This window comes from Dipodomys ordii, unplaced genomic scaffold (genome assembly GCF_000151885.1).
Source record: "Dipodomys ordii isolate 6190 unplaced genomic scaffold, Dord_2.0 Scaffold31, whole genome shotgun sequence".
Classification (NCBI taxonomy): Eukaryota; Metazoa; Chordata; class Mammalia; order Rodentia; family Heteromyidae; genus Dipodomys; species Dipodomys ordii.
The window spans coordinates 11,222,865-11,243,700 of record NW_012267247.1 but is presented as its reverse complement, the minus strand read 5'-3'; the positions used below and the strand labels follow the sequence as shown (position 1 = coordinate 11,243,700).

The 20,836-nt window shown below is 38.3% G+C and overlaps 1 protein-coding gene across 2 annotated transcripts in view; it reads right to left on the bottom strand.

The window, feature by feature from the left end:
* Positions 1-20,836, bottom strand: part of Specc1 (sperm antigen with calponin homology and coiled-coil domains 1) — a 229,565-nt gene that overhangs the window by 35,095 nt on the left and 173,634 nt on the right. For both annotated transcript variants that reach the window (XM_013016566.1, XM_013016567.1), the window contains one exon: positions 17,713-17,815. In XM_013016566.1, coding sequence (XP_012872020.1) covers positions 17,713-17,815 — 103 coding nt within the window. The remainder of the gene's footprint in view (positions 1-17,712; positions 17,816-20,836) is intronic.

Genomic DNA, 20,836 nt, shown 5'->3' with positions numbered 1-20,836 from the left:
CTGGCCTTTAGTTTCCTCATCTCTCAAATGAAGTGACTGGATTATATCAGTGGTTTTGTAATGATTAGTTACGGAACCTTTTCCTCCAGCTAACATTTCTGTAAAAGCTTTTTTAAAAACAGGGTTTGACAACCACAAGATTCAATTATTTTTTGGCCTCTTTTTTTTTTTGCATTGGCCAGTAAAATTCATGATAATTAATTAAAATTAGGAAAACATAAAATTAATTTCCCAGTCCTATTAGTCACTTTTTAAGGGGGGGGGCTTGTGTTATCAAATTATACATAGCAGATCTAGAACATCTCCATGACCACAAGTCTTAGGAACATCACTGCCCTGTACTTACACAAATCTGTATGTGTATATGCAAACAAATATACTTCCCCTGTTTTTATGCAAAAATGATGTAGAGATAGGCCCTTTTACTACATATGCAGAAACGGTTACATTGAAGAGATGAGACTATACCCTGAAGCCACAAAGCCACAAGTAAATTCTGACTCTGTTATTTATCAGTAGGTGACTCTGAGCAACCATTTAAGGTCTTTATGTCTTACTTTCCACATATTTCAAATAGATATGGAACACATACCTCATAGGATTGAAGCCAAGAGCAAATATACCAATATTGTGTAAAGCATACAGAATGGTCTATCGTATGGTAAGTATTTGGTACTTAGCATCACCACTGCCTACTTCCTTCTTCCCCAGTAGCACATGCGGGTCCACTGTAAGTCTGGATGTGACAGCTGCTTACACCACTTCCTGTATTTGTTATCAATATTGTTGTAACCATTACCCTGCTATGCATATCTCTGCACTTATGAGACGTTAATTTTGATGGGCTTTTCCAAATTGCCCTGAGAAAGGTCCTTCCTCCTTCCACTTGCCTTGAAACCTGCCTCCTGAACAGCATATGAAGGCCCATTTCTTGTGCCACACAGTATATGTCCTTCTGTGGCTGGCTTATGTCACTTAACATATGTCCTAAGGCTCCTCTATGTGGCAGTGTCATCCTCTCTACTCTTGCGTCAGTCTACTTTCTCCTGTCCACGCCCTCCCACCACATCCTGGTTCAGAGTCACCATCTTCCTTAGGATGAGCTCACAGCAAGGCAGCCCTCCAGGAAGACAACTCTGGCTGAGGTGTACTTTCATGGTCACCTGAAACACCTGAAAGGACTATGGCATTAACTCAGTTAAACTAATGCTGCCAGCCTGTGTGGAAAGGAACAAGCTGTAAGATAATCCACCGCATTGTTTATATCAGGATGCGCAAGCACTTCCAATTGAACACTTTTAGTAAATAAAAAAGAAAAATTAACGGGAGAAGTCCTTCTATATTTTTGGATGTCCTTACTAAGTAAACAATGCATAATAATTAAAGAATTTATACTAAGGGATCCTATTCCAAGAGCAATTTTAATTGATCAAAGGCAAATAACTTTTAACCCAATTTTAACTTCTCACTCTCAGAAGGACTGAATCCAGCCACTGAAATCCTAAGCCTCTGTGGCTAGGCTAGTTTTTTCCCAAATGAATACTTCATGAGTAAGAAAATGAAAAAAAAATGCCCACTGCAGATTTCCTACGGGTTGTAATTCTCTAAACAGACTTGCATGTTCTCCTGGGATGGAGAAGGACAGCAAGGCTTTTTTTTTTTTTTTTTTTGGTCAGTTGTGGGTCTTGAACTATGGGCCTGGGTGCTGTCCCTCAGCTCTTCAGCTCAAAGCGAGTGCTCTTACCATTTGAGCCACAGCACTACTTCCGGTTTTCTGGTGGTTAATTGGAGATAAGCATCTCATAGACTTTCCTGCCCAGGCTGGCTTTGAACTGTGATCCTCAAATCTCAGCCTCCTGAGTGGCTAGGATTACAGGTGTGAGCCACCGGCACCCAGCTGTCTCTGTCTCTCTGTCTCTCTGTTGTGGATGGCAATGGGTGGATTTTGGTGTTTAATACTGCAATACCAGATTTTAGTATGCTTAATCCATGGAGTAAAGGTCCTCAATCCAGGACAAATAGACTGTGGGAAGGAAAAAGACAATGGCACTTTACATCAACCTCAGGCTTGAGTAGGAGGTAACATTCTTACATTTTATTTGGAAGATCCAGGATTTTTTTCTCTCCAAAGTTGGCATTATAGTCAACATTCTTATATACATAGAACCAATGTATATACTGACAACTTTAAAAATTATGTTCATCTGCTACATGTGATATGTGGATACAAGTATACACTGAATATGTTCAAATAAGAGTAAGCATATTTCTCACCTCAAACATTTATCATTCAAAATCTTCTCTTCTTGATGGGTACCAGTGGCTTTGGTCTGAAATTCTAGCTACTCATATGGCTGAGATCTGAATATAACTGTTTGTAACCGGCCCAGGCAGGAAACTTCACAAGACACTTATCTTAACTACCAAAAAGCTGGAAGTGGAGCTATGGCTCAAGTGATAGAGCACTAACCTTGAACAAAAAACTAAGGGATAACGTTACAACCTTGGGCTCCCAGTATTGGTACATGTGCACAGAACTTTGAGTTAGTAAATACCTTTTCCTTTATAAAGTACCCAGCCCCTGCTATTTCATTTATAGTAACAGGAAATGAATTAACACACTGGTAACAGGCATCTGATGATGTGAGCAATTCATAGAGCACTTCTTCCATTTTCCCTTGAAAGTATCCCTGGCAAAAGCAAGTGGCCTCAGCTCTCATGCAAATGAGGCCAGCTGAATATTTTTCATTAATGCAACTGACCCTATGTAAACTAAGCAAAAGCAAAACCTGCTTCATGGAAAAGTTTATTACACTGAGATATGACAGCACTGACCTTAGGTTTTAAACCTCACAATGACACCTCAGGTTCTCAGTCAAGATTGCCTGTGTCTTTCCATCTTTTCAACCTAGGTGACTAGAAACCAACAAGCATATTAATGAGTGAAAATAAGATAGCAGGAATAGAAAGAATATATACCAAGGTCAGAGGAAGATGTGAAGGAGCTAAATTTTCCCACTAGAGAAAATTTCAGATTACTCATAAAGCTAAAATGATGACAAGAAATATACCTCCAACAAGTACTTTAGCAAGGGTGAATTAAAGGAAGGACCACGAATCACACAAACAAAAAGCTAAACATAAATGAGCACCATTGATACTATAAACGATAAACTTCGAGATTACTAGTAGGAATTGAAATAAAAGGTAAAATCTACCAGGAAGCTACTCACACTGGGAAACTTTAAGTGTGGTTGAAAATATCTAAAGCAAAAAAAAATTATAAGCTAAAGTCAGAGATTCTGAAAAGTAAAATCACTATCCGAGTAAGAGACCTCAACATATATTATCCGAATCAACAATTCTACTACACAGGACAAGGTCATTTCTACTCCTGAGTAAGACTCAGAGCCAGGGAGGGGGCCCTGTGGGATATATGTGGGAGGACAGAGGAAAGAGATGAAGTCCTTTACATATTAACTTTCACAGAAGAAAGTAACATTCAGTTCCAAGGAAAATTTGTTTTCCCTTTCAGAGGACACAAAAGTTGAAGATTTTTTTTTTTAATTCAGTACTGGAATTTGACCTTAAGACTTCATGCTTACTACCTCTTGAGACTCTAACCATTTATCTTCTTCATTAGGTCTCAGTTTTTTGCCCAGGACTGGCCTAAACCAAATTGTATTTATGCATCCTACCTTAGCTAGGATGATGGGTGGGCACCATACACTATTGGTTGAGATGGAGTCAGGATTTTTTCGCTTGAGTTGGCCTCAAACTACAATCCTCCTAATTTTTGTCTCCCAAGTAGCTAGCATTTGAGAGGGGGAGATTGGTCAGGTTAGTGTGTCAAAAGTCTTGTGCCTATGAAAGTAAACATTGTCTTTTATTAGGAATTAATTCTGAATCCCTTTATTTAACTGCTTGATGGTACTAAGAAATATGAGAAAAAAAAGAACAAATTCTGCTACCAATCTTACTAGAGATTGTAAAAAAAGCTGCTGCACTTCTGACTACATACATAAGGTATTAGTGCTTGTTCACATTATAACAAAAAAGTCTTTATTATAAAATACAAACTTTCATTATACCCAAACCAAGCAACAATAACCAAATATCCCTTTATTACTAAAACAGTGTAAAAATATGGTTTATATGAAAAATTAGCCATAGTCAAGTGAGGGTTTCCCCCTAGCAACAGCAACATATCATGAACACAAAGGAATTCTGCTTTCAGAACTATGAGAATTTCTCCCCAGTAGAAAAATCTACTTATGTTGTTAATTATATACATGGGTTAAAAGAGGAAAAAAACCAACACTGAAGACTCAGTAAATGCCAAAAATGAATTTGATCCAATTCTTATCTTATTTCTAGATTAAAGAAAAAAATAACCCTTCCAGGAAATCAGAACAGAAGCAAGGTTACTTTAGTTGATTATTTATCAGAAAGCAATACAAAACTTATATTTAAAAGATAAATTACTACTGACGAAAAACAAGAGAAGAATACCTACTATTAAGTAGTATTCAACCAACAATGCCATTGTTCTTTACTTTCATGAATTCAGTTTAAAAAAAGTATAAGAGGTATAGTATGGATATAAAATGGTACATGCTTAGAATCCTAACATCTGGGAAGCAAAGGCCAGCCTGGGCAACACAGTGAGTTTGAGGTCTACCTAGGCTACCTTATAAGACCCTATTTCAAAGACAGAAAAAGGAGCAGCTGGTTATGCCTGTAATCCTAGCTACACAGGAGGCTAAGATGTGAGGATCACGGTTCGAAGCCAGCTTGGGCAGGAAAGTCTGTGAGACTCTTATCTCCAGTAAACTACTCAGAAAAAGCCAGAAGTGGCACTGTGGCTCAAGTGGTAGAGTGTTATCCTTGAGTAAAAGAAGTTCAGGGACAGCACTCAGGCCTCGAGTTCAAGCTCCAGGACCAGCAAAGAAGAAGAAAGAAAAGAAAAAAGGCAGGGGTAGGGTTAATAAATATGGAAAAGCAAACCAGTTTTTATTATTTGTAATAGTTTAGTTACAAAATTAATAACAAAATTAATAAAAAATCATCAAGGCACAACATTATCTTAATAACACAAATAATGATGGCTAACAGTTACACATGCCTTGCTGTGGGTTAATCCCACACTATTGAGTACTTAATGGTCATTTTCTCAATTTTCTGCATAGTCACAAACCTGTGGCAGAGATTCAGTTTGACAGATCTTCAGAAGAGAGCATAGAGTCAGATATACACCAAATTCTCATTCTCATTCACAGCTAGTTCTACCAAGTAGTTACAGGAGTATTATTAAGAAATATATTGGGGGTGGGGAGAGATGGGAGGGCAGGGATGGTAAGGGGAAACAAAGGAGGAGGCAACAATGCTTGATTGCTCATGCAATTGTAACGCCTCTGTATGGTGTTTTCACAATAAAAAACAATAATAATAAAAAAAAGAAATATATTAAACAAATGGCCATCATTTAGGAAAAAGGGAAACATAAAACTCTACTTATGTTTCTCTGACATTAGGTATTCCACTTCTATTAGTAATTTAAAAAATGAAAAGAAGGGGCTGGGAAGGTGGCTCAGTGGTAGAGCGCTTGCCTTGCATGCCTGAGGCCCTGGGTTCGATTCCTCAGCACCACATAAGAAAAAAGCCAGAAGTGGCACTGTGGCCCCCCACCCACGACTGGACCCCCTCCCCCCCAAAAAAAAGAAATGTTATTTTCTTGCTAGGCATTGGAAGCTCATACCTATAATCCTGACCACTTGGCAGACAGAAATCCAGAGGGTTGCAGCTAGAGGTTAGCCAGGGCAGAAAAGTTCCTTATACTCCATTTGCAAAATAACCAGCAAATACAATGCTAGAGGAGTGGCTCAAGTGGTAATACCTGCTTAGCAAGCACAAGGTCCCAAGTTCAAACCCCAATTCTGAAAAAAAAAAAAGTCATTCGTTTGTCTCAGGTTGAAGAAGATCAAATGAGTATGTCTATCCAGGACTGGTGAATGTATTATTCATACAATCTTATACAGGATGTATAGATGTGCTAAGGCTATAGCTTTAGCAGAGAACAATTTGATAAGTATCAAAATGCAAATTCAATATACTCTTTGACAAAGTAAATTCTCTTTTAGGAACAAGCTTTTACAAAAGCTTAGAACTAGTTCACAAATATTTTCTAAGCCTAAAGAAGACATGGTAAATTATACTCGTCATCATGGCACTTTTAAAAAATTAAGGCAAATTTATGTAACACAAAATTACCATTTTAAACAAGTTTAAAATGTACAAATCACTGGCTTTTAGAATAGTTACAATGTTGTGCAGCCATCACCACCACCTCAGGACATTTTTATCATTCTAACAAGAGATACCTTTATTCTTCTCAAACATTCATCCCTCTCTCTCCACCTTTGCCCTCAGCCCCTGGTAGCCACTAGACTGCCATCTGTTTCTATGGATTTTCTTATTTGAGTTCTTCCATTATAAATGGAATCATACAGAATGTGTCTTTTCTATCTGTCTTCTTTCACCCAACAGAATGGCTTCAAAGCAAGGCATATTCATGTTATGGCACATGTTGGAACTTTGCTCCTTGTGGTGGCTATACTAGAAGTTCAGATTATAATGATCAGAACTCAGCAGATAGACTCACAGCTGCTCAGTTATTGTCTTCACAGGTTTATGACAGTGAAGAAATACAAAGCAAAATGAGCAAACAGAGAAGGACCCGGGGTGATGCCCAGAGGAAAGCAGGCACAGACTTTCCAAAGTCCTCTCCAGAGGAGTCACGGGACAGATTTATCCTTCAGCAATGGCCTGTCATGTGTGAAATGTTACCAATCAGGAAGCTCACTAGCAAGGACCAGTCACGTGGGCTCCCTCTACCCAGCACATGCCACAGAAAGGAAGCAGGTGTTCAATATAAACTAATGTTTGCATGCAGTTTAGGCACAGTAAATGACTCATCAATTGGGGGGAGTAGGAACCCTCCTGAAATCTAACTATCTAGATGCCAGTCTTGGGCCTGCCCTACCAGCAGCTTTTCTAAGACGGCTATGCTCACTCTTCGATGCAACATGGCTGTCAACAGCTTCCAGGCCTGATATAGTATTAGAGTAATTGTTCAGTTTTATTCTAACCTTCCTGACTCAAAGTATCCATGCAAACATGCATGTAAGAGTTAGACAGCATATTCCAAAAAAGCCAACTGGAGGGAGGGTCACCAGGTAGACACAACTTAGGAAATAAAAAGTCATTTTTATTTTTCAACAAATTCTACCATTGCCCCAGGGTGTTCAACAAGGCCTACACCATCTAAAATGTCTTCACAAATCACTATGGCATAAACTATGGCAGAGGCAGATAGGGTGGGTGAGAAGTGGCCTTCATTATTTAGAAGCCAATAATGACATCCATTTTCCATTGGGAATCTATCTTTATAATGAAGTCAGAAAAAGAGTTTCTCTGAAGACAATAAATAAATCAAACAATTTTACAGTCTTTGAATTGTAGCCCTCAAGAGACCTGCCTGAAAAAAAAGAGAAATCAACACACAGAGCCCCAAATGGCCTGATATTTCCTTGGCTGCTTACTACTGGTTAAGCATAGCTCACTGCTTGTCTGTGGGAACTCCAACATGGAAAAACAGAAGTTGCTTGACAATGTGGGTATCCTGTTCAGATCTAAAATAAGGTTCAGTTTAGACAACATAATGGCTGAGTTTTGTTTGCTTTTTTTGTTTTTTGTTTTCTATAAAAGAGAAGATAAAGGTCTTAACTAACAAGTCTGATTTAAAGATGTTTATTGGCCTATTAATGACAGTGCAGGTATCCCTTGCTATCTGAATTCTAAACAATACAAAGTAAGAAACAGGATCGGTTCAGATCAATTTTCAAGGAAATCCCTGGACATCTGAACCTTTGTTTCTTGCTATCTGAAATGCAAGAACCAAGCAGGATTTGAAAAACAGGAGATCCTTCAATGCCTTTATCTAAGGAAAGGTAAACAAAATTTCATACACAGCCAGACTATAAGTAACTTTGGTTCTGTAGCTCATCTAGCCAAAAGGTCTCTGTTGTACTGGATCTGTAATTGCAGAAAAATATCTATAAACAGTATGTACATGGTGGCTGAGGGAGGCTATATTCCAATAAAAATTCCTTTATAGAAACATATGGTTGGGGCTGGGAAGGTGGCTCAGTGGTAGAGCGCTTGCCTTGCATGCCTGAGGCCCTGGGTTCGATTCCTCAGCACCACATAAGCAAAAAGAAAAAAGCCGCAAGTGGCGCTGTGGCTCAAGTGGTAGAGTGCTAGCCTTGAGCTGAAGAGCTGAGGGACACTGCCCAGGCCCAGAGTTCAGGCCCCATGACCAGACCCCCCAAAAAGAAAAGAAACATATGGTAGGTTAAGGTTGGTCCCATCTGAGTCAAAAGTTCATTCTAATATTCTGTATCAGTCCCATATTGTGATTCCCAAAAGTAACAGCTTTGATGATATAAAAGTTCACATTCACTATCTTTGTGTGACACAATGTGAATATTTTGTTACATGGAGTTCGTACAAATTAGGATAAGGATATTTTTAAATGTCTTTTAAAAGTGTCACTTATCAATAGCAGTTGATGGGAAAACTCAGTGCAATGTTTATCAATCTTGTGAGCTTACATTTTAATTATAAGAGATGTAGTTTAAAAAGAAACACCAGATTGTTAACTGTCACATGGCAATGAAGTAGGATAACAGAGAAATGGACAGAACCCAACCTGACAGCACCCTGTTGCCTACTACTTGTACTCTAATTCCAGAAAAACAGGCTTTCCTTAAGAACTGTTTTTCTACTTTGAAAAAGACCTGGTTTTAATTATTGACTGTAATACATCTTTATGGTCTTTTCCCTCAGACTTTGCACTCCCAAATTATATGTCACAATCTTACACTCAATCTGAAGAATATACCTAGGTTATGAGTCACAATAATAAAATGAATCCTTGAGAATCCCACCTCCCAAAAGAAAAACTAGATTGCCAGTACCTTGCCTCTATTTGTCTGTATTGTTCATCTCTATTTTAAAAAATTATATTATTAAGGTATTGTGCAGAGGGACTACCATTTCATAAGTCAGGTAACCAGTATTTTATTTTGTACAATGTCACCCCTTCTTTTACTTTCTCTCTGTTTCCCTTTCTATTTTTTTAAATGCAAATACTTGCACATTTTTGTAAGTTGTTAAAAAAATACAACTTAAGTTCCACTCTCACTCCTACTCACCTTCATCCACCATCTTCTTGCCCCCTGATTAAGTTTTTGTAACAATTATTGTTTGAAATGAACTAACTTTTATTGAGGTACAGTCCATAGCCCATGAAGTCTATCCCTTTAAAATGTACTTCTCAGTAGTTTTTAGTGCAATCACCATCATTAACTACTACTAGGACATTTACTTCAGGAAACAGAAGCCTGGCCCCCATTAACAGCCACTCAGTTTCCCTTCCTCCACCCTCTGCAACCATTATTTCCCTTCTTCTCTACAGATTTGCCTAATCTGGACATGTCATACCAATGGAATCATACAGTTAAGTGACCTTTTATGTCTGGCTTATTTACTTTAAACAGACAATAGTTTAGGGGTTAGGAGTAAGGAGGCCTTGTTCATAATTTTAAAGAAACATTGTCACTTATTTAGAGGTAGCACTATATTGAGTTTAAGGAAATACAGCCATAAATAGTTGTGAGCTTGTACTCCAGAAAAGATATTGGAAACTCTGGGAAGGCAGGATTTCTGCTACACTCCCTTGGAGATAAATGAGAATGATATAGGAGGTGAGCCTAGGAGTTCATGACTTTAAGAGTAAGCACTAGCCAGGTGCCAGTGGCTTACACAAGTAATCCTAGCTACTCAGGAGGTGAGATCTGAGGATTGCAATTCAAAGCCAGCCCGGGGAAGGAAAGTCTGTGAGACTCTTATCTCCAATTAACTGCCAGAAAAACCAGAAGTGGAGCTGTGGCTCAAGTGGTAGAGCACTTGCCATATAGTAAAAGACAAAGGCCAGGTTACCATTTCTATTTTGGAAATTGAACAGTTCAACTACCCAGAAGCCTTGAGCCCCTTTTCTACCCAAAGTAATAAATGACAATATAAATGTTCAACTTGACCCAATTCATACCACCCTCCCATCACCCCTAGCCTTTGTTCTCCCCCTTCAACATGTCAAGCTCCTAGCCACTTTCTGCTCAAGTTCTCTGCATGGCTCCTCAGCTTTGAATTCCTTCCACACCATCTCCATGAGGCTAGCTCTTCCTCTCACTCTGGTCACTTCCTCAGATGGCCCTCCTAAGCCAGAGCTCTTCCCTGTTGGGGACTGATCCCACACACCTGTGTGCGATAAGCACACATTCTACCACTGAGCTACAGTCCAGCTTCTAGTTGCTCTTCCCACACCCTTAACCAGACCCTCTAATGAGACACTCGATCTCAGTGCCTATGAATAGACTGCTAGTCCTTGAAACTTTCAGTTTTAGTCAAAATTAACGATAAAATGTGAACTACATTGATGTGTGATGATGTGATTTGGGAAGAAATTACCTTGTTGACAACAAAACTTTCTTATTAAATCACTTTGTTTAAATTATTTTACTAAAGATATAGAAGAGAATGTTAGAGGATATTTATAAACCAATGTCTACAAAGGCACTTAAGAAAAACACAAGTAGGCAAAGGTCTTACTTGATTTAAACTTGTGGAGTTCTGGTTACTCATCATAAATTTCAGTAATTCTATTCAGAACTTCCTGGAAGTAGTCAGTCACTCCTTGAGCTATTCAACCATTTTCCAAAATTTTTGTTTCAGTCTCTCTGTATTAAAGATGCAGCATATTGTGATAAAAAAGCTTATAAGACAGGTTTGTGATAGGAAATAGCATTTATATGTTAATATACAGAATGTAAGAAGGTGAATGTACACTTAAGTGGCAAATGAATGAGTGAGTTTTGAGATAAATAACCCATTATCACACAGCTATGTAACGTATGTCAGGTCCAGGTTTTTCTTACCTATTAGAGAGCTTCAGGATCTTGAGGCTTAGTTATAGCATGAAGCATGCTATACCTCTGAAAATATACCTCTGAAAATACCTCTGAAAAATCTAGACCCAGCTATGAACTTCATCCTTACAGGTTATCTGTGGGCTGACTGGAACAGGCTAGCATTCTGCATCAGTGCTGAGATATTGCCAATATCTACAGAATGCCAAGGCATCTCGCTTTTCTTGTGGGATGTAAAGTTGCAGGGTTAGTGTTACAGGGTCCTCTGTTCTGTGGTCTTCAGACCCTAGTAGAGGACAGGCAGCTTGCTTTGCCTTCTGCTTTTTCTTAGCTGAAGCACTTTGACTTGGAATAACCTCTAATGACTCTGTAAAATTTACTCTAAATCTAAGACCTCAACGTTCTATATCTAAGTACAAGACACAACTGCCCTACTGCATGGATAAGACTATGGCTACATTTGTGAGATCATGTGATGTCCTGAACTCTGGCTGGTTAATGGCCTCAATAGAAATCTCCAACCCATTGCTAGGTGTAGGGCTCTTCTATACCTCAAAAGCTAGAATCTGAGACTAGGTATAACTCAGTGGTACAGTATTTGCCTTGTAAAGCCATGTGTTTGGTTTGTAACATGTTACTCAGAAAAATTTAAAGTTTTAGAGACCCTTGGTTCATGTGTTTAATCAAAACTTTTGCAAAAAGTAATATTGTAGTCAAGTATTTGAAGTACTTTCAGCTAAGTCATTGCATCAGTTTTGTTCTGTGGTATAGTCAATTGCCACAAACTTACAAATTTAAAACTATCATCTCAAGGTAGGTTAAAGATTCTGTGTATCATTTAGGGTATGCTCTGGCTTGAACATGTGTTACAAATGGAGTCCTTGAATTCATGTCAGTGGCATTTGGAGGTGGGCCTTGGAAAGGCATTTAGGGCTAAATGAGGCCATGAGGGTGGGGTCCCTACGATGCCAGTAGTGTATTTATAAGAAGAGGTAGAGGGATCTGAGCCAGTACATTCACTCTGTTAACCCTATGACAGGCTCTGCCATGTTATGATGTAGCAGAAGGCCCTCGCCAGATGCAGCACCATACACTGGAGTTTCCCAGATTCAAGCATAGTAAACCAAATTAACTTTTATTTATCATTAGTCTTTAGTATGTTATAGCAACAGAAGATGGGCTGAACAAGTGCTTACAAGGCTGATACCAGGTGTCAAGGGAGTGTCTTCCTCACCTGGAAGCCCTTGATAGGAACTGTTCCTTTACTAATTGAGGTGACTGACAGATTCTTGTGGTCATAAGATCAAGGTTCCCATTGACTTGCTAGCTTTTGGCCATTAGTCTAGCTCAGCTCTTGGAAATGGCTTTTGCATCCTGTCCACATGGTTTCCTCCATCTTCAACCCAGCCCTCCATGTTCTTAATTGTAGTCTCTGATTTTTTCTTCTGCCACCACCAGAGAAAAATTCTTCTAAACCCCTCATATGACTTGGTCAAGCCTAACTATGTGACCTTTCTACCCTAGAGTCCATTAATTAGTAACCTAAAATGCATGAATAAAATGTTTTATGATATAAAACAACATCAAAATGGGGTTAACACCTGGGAATAGAAATCATAGGAGTATTTCAGCATGCCCACCAGGCATGGTTCTGGATGCAAATTACACATCTGCACCATGTGGAGAGCTTTAAGAACTTAAAAAAAATACCAATGTCAATAGTAACCCCTTTGTACAACTACTTAATAATAACAGTGAAACTCTATGTCTAAGCTTTATCACTAAGAACTAAAGATTCAAGATTTCCTGGGGAGGGATCGTGGCATCAATATTAAAAAAAACAAAAACAAACAAAAAAAGACTGCTATGGTCTTGAGTATTTGTATCTTCTTTCTCCCTGAATTACTTTGCTGAAACTTAAAATCACCATTGTGATGACTTGAGGAAGTGAGCCTTTGGAAAATAGTTGGGTCCTCTGATGGGATTTGTTTCCTTATAAAAGAGGCCCCCAAACCGCCTTACCCCTTCTACCATGCAATGACACAAGCAAAAGGCATTACCTATGAACTAGGAAATGGGCCTTCCCTAGCCACCAATCTGCCTTAATCTTGGACTTTCCAGCTCCAAGACCTGTGAGCAATCATTTTCAGCAGTTTGCAAAGCACTTACTGTGCTGTTTTGTCATAGCCTTCCAAGTGGGCTAATGTGTGAGCAGCACAGAGAACCTCAGCCTAAGAGCTCCTTAATCAGTCTGTATCTCAAGTTGCAAGAATCTGTAGGCTGAAACAGGGGTAGGGACCATCTGTCCCGGTCATATAAGGCCTGTGAAATCATTTGGTAGTTGATGTGACAGACACTTAGTGCTTCTTGTATGCTTCTCACTGGCTGTTCATGGCCTTCATTTGTACTGATAATGGATCTCAAAAGATATCATAAATATCCAAACAGCTCTCGGCACTAAAGAGGCTCTGCATTCCAGCTATAAAAGAAGTAGAACCCAATGGAAACACTGATAACCTGAAGAAGAAAAGACCATCACTGGACTATTATCTACAATAAGTAAACATTTGAACTTATGTGAGCAGCTATGGAATTCTATGTTGCCCAACATTCTCAGTATTTCTACTCTATTAGGTTTCTGTATATAATGAATGGATATGATTAGAGGACATCATACTAAATGGAATAAGGCAAGTTCAAAAATCAAAATACTGTATGTTTTCACTCATAGGTGGAAGCTAGACATAAAGGACATACATATTCATGGACATGTATACATAAACCCACTTGCATAACTGTATACATGGATTAACACAGAACATGAATCCAAATAAGGGTCTCCTTAGGGAGAGAAAGAAACAACTTGCTGCGAATATAGGAGCTTGAATAACATCCACTTAGTAGCTTATAGTTTTGCCGGTCAAAAGTCCCTGTGATTCAGGCTGGGTTCTCTGTTCTGTGTCAAGGTGTCATTAAGCTGGGCTCTCACTTGGAGGATCTAGGAAAGAATTGCTTTCAAGGTCCACTCGGGATGTTAATAGACTTCATCCCTTTCTAATTGTCCTATTACCTGAATCACCAGTGTCCACCAAGGTCTAAGACATAGTATGGGCCTACTAACACAGTCAAGGTTCCACTCATGCAGGTGTGGGACAATTGCAATTCTTTTAGGTGGTAGAAAACTTGAGAGAATTACTGTGAATTTTGTTCATTCATTCATCAGAAGGTTTTTTGGATCAATATCCCTCTGCAAAAAGAAGGCAAAAGCCAAAGCAAACTGATTTTCTCAGCCCAGTTGAGGGCCAGTCTGAGGGCCCCAGAACATTTGCAGCACCTGCAGATCTTGATTTCACAAGTACAGAGCACTCCAGGTAGCATTTTGTAGGGTAATGTCACAATCTTAGCACTTAAGATACTTTAGTGCTGCAAAGTCCCTGTTTCTTGCTGGTTGCCAGTCAAGGATTCTCCTCAGCTCCTTCTTATGTGCGACCTACAGCTTTGAACCAAATTGTGTCCAAAACTTGTATTTTTAATCTCTGCCTTCTTCCTTGAGACAGAGAAAGCTCTCAGTGTTTCAACAGCATCTGTGACCTAACCTAGACCTATTTTTGCTGTAAAAAGGGGAAAAGATTATAAGCTGGGGTTTTTGTCATGGAACACTCCAGTGGTTTTGTCTGTCTGTTTTTTATCATGGCCCCTGCTTAGGAGATCACAGGAGAGGAATTTCCAACCATCCTCAGACTCAGCTCAGTTGAGTTGACACTCCTGTCCATCCTGTGATGCCTCAGCCCCGCACTTGACCACCTGAGCGGCTACTGGAATTTGTACTGACTTTCTATACAGGCTCTTTGCATTCTTTTAAAATTGTACAGCCTCTTTACTCCCTTTCACCATTTTTGTAGCCTATGTAAAATTGTGTAAAGTGTGATATATGATTTGTGTGTTATAGATATTAGTAGTTAAGACTGAAATGGAGTAAAGAATTGCAATGCTCCTGACTTCATGAGATATCAGGATTATTCTGAGAAGTAAAGCTGTCAAGATTGACGTAACGTGGGACTCTAATGTTAGTTGATAGATTCTGTCATTTAGGAAAGAAACCAATGTGACTTGCCTACCGTAATGCCTTAGCTTACCCCACACAGTAAACAAAAAAAGAAAGTATTTTAAGTCATTATGTTCATGGCTACTGGTCTTCAGATATTTGAATCTATTATGGCATCCTAATTCTGAGAGAACAAGATTATGAGATGCCTTATGCAAACTAATCTAAACAAACAGCAACTGTGAAAAGTAAATAAAACAAAGAGGTGGTTGATACTTCGCTCTAAAGTTATAGACATTAACAATAAATTAGAAATACTCTTCAGACAGAATGAGTTGTTTCATTAAATGTAAGAATGAATTAAAGACATTCATAAAAACAAAAAAAAATCTGTAGCAGGGAATATTCTCAACACTATGACTGGAAATATCTTGCCTGTCTCCTCCCTGCTACCTAATTATAATAATGGTACATCACAAACAAACAATGGTTTCTGAAGTTTTAAACTCTTGGATCCATTTCATCTTTTTTTTTTCTTCAGTATTGAGATTTAAACTCGGGGTCTTGCACTTGTCTAGACTAGTGCTCTGCCACTTAAGTCATGCCTCCTACTCTTTTTGCTTTTAGGTTACTTTTCTTTTTTGCCACTCTTGGGGCCTGAGCACTGTCCTTGAGCTTCTTTTTGCTCAAAGCTAGCACCCTACCACTTGAACCACAGAGCCACTTCCAGCTTTTTCTATTTATGTGGTACAGAAGAATCAAACCCAGGACTTTATGCATGCTAGGCAAGTACTCTACCACTAAGCCACATTCCCAGCCCTTAGATTACTTTTTAAATATATGTGTGCCAATCCTTGGGCTTGGACTTAGAGCCTAAGCATTGGCCTCAAGATTTTTTGCTTAAGATTAGTGCTCTACCACTTGAGCCATAACTCTGCTTCTGGCATTTTGGTGGCTAACTGAGATAAGAGTCTCATAGACTAGGACTGGTTTCAAAATGCAATCCTCAGAGCTCAGCCTCATGAGTAACTAGGATTATAAATGTGGGCTTTAGACTACTTTTTAGATAGTATCTTGCTTTTTTTTTAATGTCAGTCATGGGGCCTGAAGTCTGGTCCTGGGCACTGTCCCTTAGCACTTCAGCTCAAGGCTAGTGCTCTACCACTTGAGCCACAGCACCACTTCTGGCATTTTTTGCTTATGTGGTGCTGAGGAATTGAACCCAAGACCTCATCTATGCAAGGCAAGCACTCTACCACTAAGCAACCTTCCCAGCCCAGTATCTTGCTTTTTTACCCAGTGCACCATGGACCCATTTCTTCAGGGAAGAAATGACAGCATCTAAACATCAGTGATCATCTCACAGATCAACCACAGTCAAAGCTTTGTTGCTGACAGACTGCTCTTCTTGAAACTGTTTTCTTCAATTTTCCATTACCACTTCTGTTTCCTTGAAGCTAAAAGCTCCTATAATCAGCTTTTTCTCTCTTTTTTTGCTTTCTATTTCTTCACTAGTTTGGCTGACAAGCTGAGGAATGATGCTACTGTGGTGACTTCTGTTTTGGTAACAGTTTGATCCTTAATATGGGGTTGTTTTAGAGCATGCAGAGTCACTAAAAAGAAAGGGAAAAGGCCAGAAACACATATGTCTTCAGGGAGCTTCTGTTACTGGTTATAAACATGACTAACTTTTTGTTTCTCTTTTTTGAGAAGGTAATGCTGAAGGTACCAAAATACAAGAGACTTAAATTCTTAGGCTGATTTAGATATTAGATGGTTACTGTGATGGAACAATTTTAGTTTTGCTTTCCAGCTCTTTTTTGAGAAGGTAATACTGAAGGTACCAAAATATAAGAGACTTAAATTCTTAGACTGATTTACATATTAGATGGTTACTATGATAGAACAATTTTAGTTCTGCTTTGAGCTTTAGCTAAGCCCTAATTTCTTTTTTTTAATAAACTTAACAAAATTAAATTGTTATTATAAAAGTGATATACAGAGGAGTCCTAGTTTCTTGCTAGCTTCTTTCTCTTTCCTTGTCACTTTCAAGAGTTTGAGTTTAGGAAGGATGTGCTATGGTGATATATATTTTAGCATGATGATGTATATATATATATATATATATATATATATATATATAGGAAGGCTGAATCTGAGTAGAGTTGGCAATTAGGAGATGGAAACAAAATAGGGCAACTGTATAATGCGAATTGTAGACTGAGAAAACTTCCAGAAGAAATAGGACAATATCTTCATAACCATGGGATAAACAATGATTCTTAAACAGGATACAGTATTTAGGGTTGGAAGGTCATATGAAAGGTGTGGGGGAATTGGCAATACTCTGTTCCTATGTGGGATTTATAACTGTATAGATTTTCATTTAATAATACTCATAAAACTTTAACTTATACTTCATGTACTTTAATCTTTGTGTATGGTATTTTATAATAAAAAAAACTTTAAACCTTTATACTACCCTAGCAAACCAAAATTCTTGCACAAAACAAACAGATCTTTAAGGCCTGGAAGAGTAGAAAGATGACCACATGCTCATACATGGAACGTGTTCTGATACAGGACTACAGCTACCCAGCTGGCTGCATTATCCCTTACCGCATAACCTTCTGTCTTCTTCTGGCACCATTTCAGTAGGGCATTGCGCTTGGAGCCACCATATTCCTGGGCCAAAGCTGCCAGAGGGTCTCTTCTTTCCACACTGGTTAGAAAAAAATAATGATATAGATAAAGAGAAAATGCCGGCTCAAATGTTTAGGAAATTAATAGCTACAATAGGAAAAGCAAGTCTAGATAAAGAGACAAAAGAAACAACCAAATGAATTACATTAATAATATACGTTAAGGGCTATATGTGTGGCTCACGTGGAAAAACATTTGCCTAGCAGGTTTAAAAAGCACTGAGTTCAATCCTCAGTATTGCCAAAAGTAATATAATACATTTTATTATTTCATGTGCCTAAGAACTAAATTGTGCTGCTTTTTTATTATCCTAAATTAGTTGTAGAGTGGTTTTATTGTGATAGTTACATATATGCATATAAAGTACTTAAATCAAATCCATTCCATTTATATTACTTTCTTAACCACCTCCTCTTTACTACCTCTTTCTTTGGTTAACAATTTTACTGGGTTTTAAATTGTACTTCTTAAGAGGCTTGGGGAGAGGTATCTGCTCTAGTTGTGAAAAGCTAACAGAAAGCTCCTCTGGGTGTCCCCTGCTTCTTCTCCTCCCAGTAAAGGGATGGGATTTCTGCAAAGTTCCCATTTCTATTTGTGTTCCTCTAAAAGAGGAACACAATTGCCTTCAGTCTTCTGACTCACATTTCACTACTAGAGAAGACTAAACTTACATCACAGGAGGAGAGAAAAGCTAATATCACATCTACAGATTGAGGACTTTGTTCCAGACTATTGTCTGTTCTTCACGAGCCCATTCATCTGTTCAAAAAATAATCACCAATCTAATATGCCCTGCTGCCTCTGCTTTCCTCTTTCCTCAGGAAATGCTTTGACTACAGATCTTTTCTTTGAAACTCAAGCTTTATGTATTTTTGAATGTTAATGAATGTAAATATCTTCTCTTGTTAAGCTATTGTCAGTTTATTTCATAGACAAATGCTCAAATCTTAAGAGAGAAGGTTTAAACATCTCTACAGTATCCATCCGATAGTAAAAAATATTTTAAAGTAAGTTTTTTAAATTGTTGTTGCTTTTTTTGGCCACTTCTGGGGCTTGAACTCAGGGTCTGGGCACTTTTCCTTGAGCTTCTTTTGCTCAAGGCTTGTACTCTACCACTTGAGCCACAACACCAATTCTGGCCTTTTCTTTGTATGTGGTACTAAGGAATCGAACTCAGGGCTTCATGCATGCTAGACAAGCACTCTACCACTAAGCCATCTTCCCAGTCCTAAAGTGAGGTTTAAAAGAGGAATAGTATAAGTCTACATCTGAGCAATATGAACCAGGTAGAGAGATGTTACAAGAAATGGTTCAAACATGAAGTAAAATTTTTTGTATACAATCTGGTAACTGCATTTTCAAGTGCCAGGAGGATCTGTAAAGTCAAGCTTATGAGGTTCTTTGGTCAGAGTTACTGGTGATTAAAAAACCCTGGTGGCCACACATGAGGTTATATCATCTCTCAGAACTGGCTTTCTATACTAGACAAATTAGAGAACTGAAATGAAAGCTTAGAAGAGTTATGCAAGACTAAAGCATTTACAAAACACTTTTCTTTAAAAAAAAAAACCCAACTGAATATGATTGCTCCTTCCAAGAAATTTTAAAACAAACAAGAACTTCTAATATAAAACATGTATATCCTGCCATGGGTTAATCTTAGTTATATGAATATAAAGTAGAAATAAGAAATTAATTCTAACAACTAATGATTCCTGATTAAAAAAAAAGTATAATACAAATAGTATATATAATGGGGTCGGAATGTGGCTTAGTAGTAGAGCGCTTGCCTCACATGCATGACGCCCTGGGTTTGAGTCCTCTGTACCACATAAACAGAAAAAGCCAGAAGTGGTGCTGTGGCTCAAGTGGTAGAATGCTAGCCTTGAGCAAAAGAAGCTCAGAGACAGTGCCCAGGCCCTGAATTCAAGCCCCAGGAATGGCAAACAAAAATAAAAACAAAATACAAACAAATAGTATATAAATATACATGTAGCCTTTTTGTATTCATTTCCAGATTAATTCAAGACCTACAAATTCTGGCCCTAATACCTGCTTTTGTTATTTAAATCTCCTACAAATAAACAGGATGATATATATATATATATATATATATTATCTGGGTTTTAAATGAAACTTTTGAAACATGACATCATCTAGTTGGATCTAAACATGATACACCCACAGATAGGAGTTAAACTTATTCAGACTTTAATAAATCCTTTTATAACACACATATGGATCATTAAAGTATTTATTATAAAGCTTTTTTCCTCTGAAGTACTTAGTTTTGTGTATTTATCTATCTACTCATTTATAAGTAGTCACTGAGTCATACATATAGGACAAGGCAGGGATATGGGAAAAATACTCAAAGGTAAGATAAAAAATATTTACTAATCAACTAAATGACAGTCTGAATAGGGACAAGGGTGGATAATGTGCAATTTATCTACACTACAAATAAGCTCAGGATTTAAACTCTCCAATGGGAAAAGGATATCTATGCTGCCTAGATGATTAGCACTTTAAGGAAGGCTTGACCTTGAAGGAGAAGCAGTATTTAAGAGCAGGAATGGAAAAAAGAAAGGCTGGTCAAGTGACAATTTCATAAACAGAGACTTGGAGTGAAGAGCTGGGCCATTCTGTTAAGAAGGGAGGGATGATCAATTGTGGCACTGGCAGAAGGCCAAAATAGTGTAGGTAGATGACAGCCTTGAGAGATTTCTGACTTAAGTGCTTTAGAAGATGAACAACATGTAGAAGAATGAAGTAGGGAAGCAGCTGATGGCTGTTGGCTGGGGCCTGGCTAGTGGAGGGCACTGACAGTGAGGAGGTGGGCAGAGGTGTGGGAACAAAGACCACCCACCTGGACCTCCTTGCCCTCTCCCTCTTCTGTATCCTTCACATTCTTGCGAAAGTCCCTTTAAATGCTCATCTTGAAAATGCCTCGATAATCCTCCTTCTATGCCACTGTGTTCTCATTAATCTTCCTTAAAGAGCAGGTCTGATCTTAACTGCTATTCAAAAACAAAAACAC